Source organism: Solanum verrucosum, unplaced genomic scaffold (genome assembly GCF_900185275.1).
Source record: "Solanum verrucosum unplaced genomic scaffold, falcon-dt-bn FXZP01000125.1, whole genome shotgun sequence".
Lineage (NCBI taxonomy): Eukaryota > Viridiplantae > Streptophyta > Magnoliopsida > Solanales > Solanaceae > Solanum > Solanum verrucosum.
This window is the reverse complement of record NW_026019923.1, coordinates 3,788,916-3,794,548: the sequence shown is the minus strand read 5'-3', so window position 1 is coordinate 3,794,548 and position 5,633 is coordinate 3,788,916. Positions and strand designations below refer to the sequence as shown.

The 5,633-nt window shown below is 30.4% G+C and overlaps 1 protein-coding gene across 1 annotated transcript; it reads right to left on the bottom strand.

Moving 5' to 3' along the window:
* Positions 1 to 974: 974 nt before the first annotated feature.
* LOC125825821 (dof zinc finger protein DOF2.4-like) lies at positions 975 to 3,167 on the bottom strand. The gene is made up of 3 exons (XM_049505118.1): positions 2,936 to 3,167; positions 2,470 to 2,753; positions 975 to 2,333 (listed from the first exon to the last, which is right to left on the bottom strand). The coding sequence occupies exons 1-3, from the start codon at positions 2,984 to 2,986 to the stop codon at positions 1,478 to 1,480; spliced, it is 1,191 nt and encodes a 396-aa protein (XP_049361075.1). The 5' UTR covers positions 2,987 to 3,167; the 3' UTR covers positions 975 to 1,477.
* Positions 3,168 to 5,633: the final 2,466 nt, after the last annotated feature.

Sequence of the window (5,633 nt, the reverse complement as noted above, 5' to 3'; positions counted from 1 at the left end):
TTTAAGTTAATATTTTCTACGTTTTATATTATTTGGTTTATATATATACATTGACTTAAAAAATTACTTTTAAAATATTTAATTAGAGGTATATTTTTATGAAATTAACTTTATAGTTATTTGATATTGAGGGCTCATTTGACACGATAAATAAGGGATAACTAATTTCGAAATTAATTTTATGATGAGTTTATTCTATGTTTGGTTGAGGTAAAACCACAGAATAAATTATCTCATGATTAGTCATCTTGAAAATGTATTGTTATGTACATACTAAGTTTCAAGTATAATTATATTTTAAAGAAAAAAAAATTATATTCAAATGGTGCACATCAGTTATGATCATAATTTCACGAGGAAAGGTTAATGATATTTGCTTTTTTTTACATTCATATTCTTTCTAAATTTTTGCATATTTTTGTTTAAAATGATTAAATAAAATCTAAACATCAAATATCAATATACGTATCATCATAGTAGTCATTAAACTTTCAGACAAACACAACCACGATAAAGAGATTTAATATACACTGATTAACATGTATAAAAGAATGTTTATTCAATTATATCATGATAATTACATATAGCTCCCCGTAATTTGTGGAATTAATAATCCCTAAAAACAAGGCAGGTAATTAATTAAACCTTATACTATTACCATTATAAAGCTATATTTTAAGTTGCAGCAGCTTGAATATTAAAGTGGGAAAATTACAACATCCAAATTGGTTGATCTTGACATCCATTTCTTAATTAAGTTTAATCCAAATGTAATTACCAAGTGAGATTTTTTTTAATCATGTAAATATTTGAACAACATTGCTTTATCATATCATGGATAATTAATTCATTTCTAGAAAATAAACATTTATGAATATCTAAACCCTCATCAATATATTCATAATTAGGATAAATTAACTTGGATTAAACCAAGCAATAATAAATCCAAGAAGAAAATGTTGTAGTAATAATGAGAGAATTAGGAAGAAATTAAACAATATATCACCATATGAAATATACACATAATATTGAAAATACAAAAACTCCATAAAATTTCAAACATGAAGATGATATACCATTAGAAATGTTAGCCATATGATCATCTTTACAGCCCAACACCTAGAACCAAATTACATTGAAAATTAGACCTTCATGTCTACACAAAAGCTACCAAAAATAAAATAAAAACTCAAAAAAAAGTTCACTCCAAACATGTTCTAACACATTACAATACAAACTACAAATAAATCTAAATAAAACACTTGAAAAAAAAAAAAGAACTACCAAATCTAGGGTTTTCAGATGATCGATTGATATTCTTTTGTTCCCATTGTCCGGGTTAATTTCATGTTCACTAGATGCTTTTGCTGATAAAACATATTGACTAGTGAGACAATTCAGATTACTAGCTAAGACCTCTGAATGACCGCTGAGTGATAAAAGAAGATAGTATAAGATTTGGCTCGAATTTCAATAACTATAAGGCATTACTAGGGGAAGAAGAGCTAAAACTAGCTGAAAGATCACTCCAAGCATTAGCACTAGTGTTCCAATTTTCATTATTTCCTTGAATCCCCAACAATTGCCTTGATAAAGCTGATTGATCTTGATTATTATTATTGTTGTTATTGTTGTTGTTGTCTTCCATCTTCACCGAAGCCATTTGATTTAGCATTGAGGTTGAGATTTTTGGCCTACTAATTTGACTCGTACTCTCACCACCAAGGTATTGTACTGCCTCGTGCACCCCCCCTTGAAAGGGGTAAGAAGAAGGCGTATTAGATGGATCAAATCCACCTAAGAAATTAGGGAATTGTTGTTGCATCCTCCAATGTTCAAGGTTTCCACTTGATAAAAGCGAAGCAACATGACCCCCAACCCCAGCACCAGCACCAGAACCAAGCATATTGTTGTTATTAACCATCATGCCTTCAGTGGTCCCACCTAATATGTTACCACATGAACTTGTAGAAAAATTCAAGTTCATATGGTTACTCGGAGTAAAATGGTGGTGGTGGTGATGATCAGAACTAAATTGACCTAAAGGAGACATGAAACGAAGAGGCGGAATTTGAGGACTCATAAGCCCTAACAAACTAGTTGCTGATGCTGGACCCGAAAAACTGTTACTATGAGATGAAATTGTAGTTGAAGAACCCGAGTTGTTAGTACCTTGACGACCATCAGTACTAGTACTAGAAGCCGGAGATTTAGAACTATTATTATTGTTATTGTTGTTGTTACTGTTCTTGTTGTTGTTATTGCTTCTTTTGTTCCTCCTGCATCCTCCACCCACGGGTACACTTCTCAAAGCGCCACCTCTAGTCCAGTACCTGTTAGAAATATTTTGGAAAATATCGAGGAGAAGTACTCTCAATCAATCATTTTCTCATAAAAACTAAAATAATATATTTTAGCTCGTCTAGCTAATACATGTATTTTTCTTCATAATAAATAATAATAAATTACCTTTTACAAGCCTTGCAAAAGTGTCTAGGTTGTGAGAGACTATAGTTGTTGAAGTAACAAAACTTAGTGTTTGCTGAATCACATCTAGGGCATTTTAAGGCTGTTTCAGGCATAGGTATGTTAGCCATCCGGGCTCGATCAGCCATCGAGCCCGGTCTAATAGAACCTGCACCACCGCCGCCATGAGGCTGCAGTGGTACTACTACTGGAGGAGGTGGTAGTACTGGCGGCGGTGGTGCAGATGTAAGTTGTTGATGATGATTTTGGATAGTACTTCCACTTTGCTGAAAACAAAAAAAAAATGAGAATAATTATATATCTAAGTATATGCAAGAAATTTAAAGATGAGAAAAAAAGGAAGAATTTTTAAAAATAATTACAAAAAAGAGTGAGGAATATTATCTTTAATGCTTTTTTGCCAAAGAAACACTTGATAAAAGCATAAAAAAAAAAATTAAATACATACTTGTTGCCAGTTGGCTGGATCAAGATAAGCTGGAATTGAAGAAAAATTCATAGCAAATTCTTGAATATGATCTATAAAAATTCTCTTTTATAAAGTTTTTTGTTAGTGGAGAATCACATAAAAAAAATTTGAAGGTGCAGTAGTAGTAGTATTCAATTTTGGCAAAGGGAAAGGAAGAAAGATAAAAGGAAAGTAGAGAGGAATATTTTTGATGAGAATAATAATGGAGCTCAAAATAAAGTGAAAGGCTTTAGTAGCATATATATACTACTACACATTATAACCTATGGTTTGTTCTTACTATTATGTCCCATTTTTTGTATTTTTGTTACTTTTTAGTAGTTCGAGAGAGGGGTGGTAGTAGTAGTACTAGTAATATCTTTACTTTCTTAACCTTTAAGCTTCTTATTATATTAAATTAAACTTGTTGAGTTGCAACCCCCCACCCACCCACCCACCCCACTTTGGTTAGTGATGCAATCTGATACACAAAATATTTTATGTAAACAGAGTTTAGGAAATTAGGGTTATATTATTCCAAGAGGTGTCATGTAGACAGACTATGTTTATGCAAATATGAATAATTATTTTCACGATAACCGTGACCTATAGATCATACAGAGACAACTTTGTTATATATAGAGAGGGAAGGGGTGGGGGTTGGATTTTCTAGTTTTGCTTACGAGATATTTGGATGAATTATTTATATATATAAAATAAAAATTATAATATAGTTTTAGAGTTTGAATTAAAATTATTATATTATGTTGAACTTGTACCTTTAAGACAAAGAGGGGGTAAGGAAAGGGGGGAGGGGGCTTGGATTTTTTTAGTTTATGTGTATTGAGTCAAAAAAAAAATTGTTGGCTTACAAGATATTTGGATGAATTATTTATATATATTAAATAAAAAATTGAATATAAATATAAAATTTGAATTAAAATTATTATATTATGTTAAAAACTCATAACTTTAAGACTGATTCCGCTCCTATATATAATGTGGTGGCTGTCATATTCTATCATGTTGCATGCAGGGTAAAGTAGTGTTATTATGGGATACATGTTTGGAACAAGATATATATGTAGAGAGATTTAGTTAAATGTGTCCGTAACACTTTATAATTTTTTGTTAAATAACATGCACTTTTAATTTCTAGTTTTTATTAACTTATATTCATGATATTAATACTACAATTTATTTTTGCATGAATTTGTACTCAATTAATAACTAGCTATAAATTAGGTACTTATATAATACTAGTGCTATATAACTTTACTGTATTAGTCAATTGACTAATTTCTAATCCAAATTAAGGACATCAAATACAATATTAACATCAAAGTGCTCTTTGAAAAAGTAGGGTTTAGGATAGTGACAAAGTCAGCATTCTAACAAAATTCTATCGAGAAATTCAACAATATAATATATACTGTATAATTTTTTAACAAACGTAATTCATTAATCTTCGTTCATAACATGAGCTCTGCCACTAAATAAAACCGAGGAGCGTACTGCTCGAACCAGTAACCTAAGATGACAATAAATGTACAATTCAATCATTTACATGCATAGACTATATTACATATAAGATGAGTAACATAGTGTAAGTTTTTAAGATATATAAAATAATACTAATAAAAGTAATAAAGCCAAATTAAGAATTAATTAATTAAAGAAAAGGTCCTTATTATAGGGAAACATTCTCAAATGTGCTTTCCTCTACGCCCACCCCCACCCCTACCCCTCCCCCCCCCCCCTCTTACTGCTGTGCATGGCAGTATTTTTAATTAATAAATAATTAAAATTATAGGCTTTACCTACCAATATTAGATAATAAAAAATGAATATAATAGAGAGAAGGAGCCCACTTTCACATTCTAAAAAGGTGAAAAAGAATCAGACAGTGTGATAAGTTAAGTGTTACAACACATTTTATAATTTTCAAAGGTCTCTTGGGCTAAGCAACTTAGCAGTGTGGTAAACAAAAAACACTATTAATTCAGAAACTTCTTTTAAGAAAAAAAAAAGAAAAAGAAAAAGAAATTCAGTTCTTGTCTTATGAATTTTGTATTTACTTTTTTATTTTCTTGAGAGAACAGTTTTTAGTAACAATAAATATGTATTTTAATAAAGAGAACTAAAACTTTTACCGATATTAGTTAATTATCATTGGATCTAATGTCGCTATAGGATTTAGAGACATGTACAAGAGTGTTAATTGCCTTAAAAAGTACATATTTAGTGATAATTAAGCTATTGTCGTTAATTAATCGCCGTTAAAGACCAGTGATAAGAGCTGAAAGTGTTTAATAAGAACACTTATAGTGTATTTAGGCTACTCAATTGGAACAAGCCATAATCCAAATGTCTAAATAAAATTTACTGACAAATTTAAATAGCATTCGATGTACCCAAAAGAAAACATATGATACAATAAGAACATTTCTATTCACCAAAATCTTATACCACCATTTTCCAGAAAACTAACAAAGGCATGGTGTCAGCCTATTTAGATGTTTGCAAAATACAACAAAGATGAATACCAGCTCTTTAACTTCTACATAAGTTGTGTAAATGCCATGTATGACTATGTATCCTGTTAGGTACAAATACTCCGTGACGAGTTCTGGAGTCTCTACGTCGATTGACAAAGTATCATTCGAGATATGTCAGTTCCAGAGTTCCAGTAAAATGA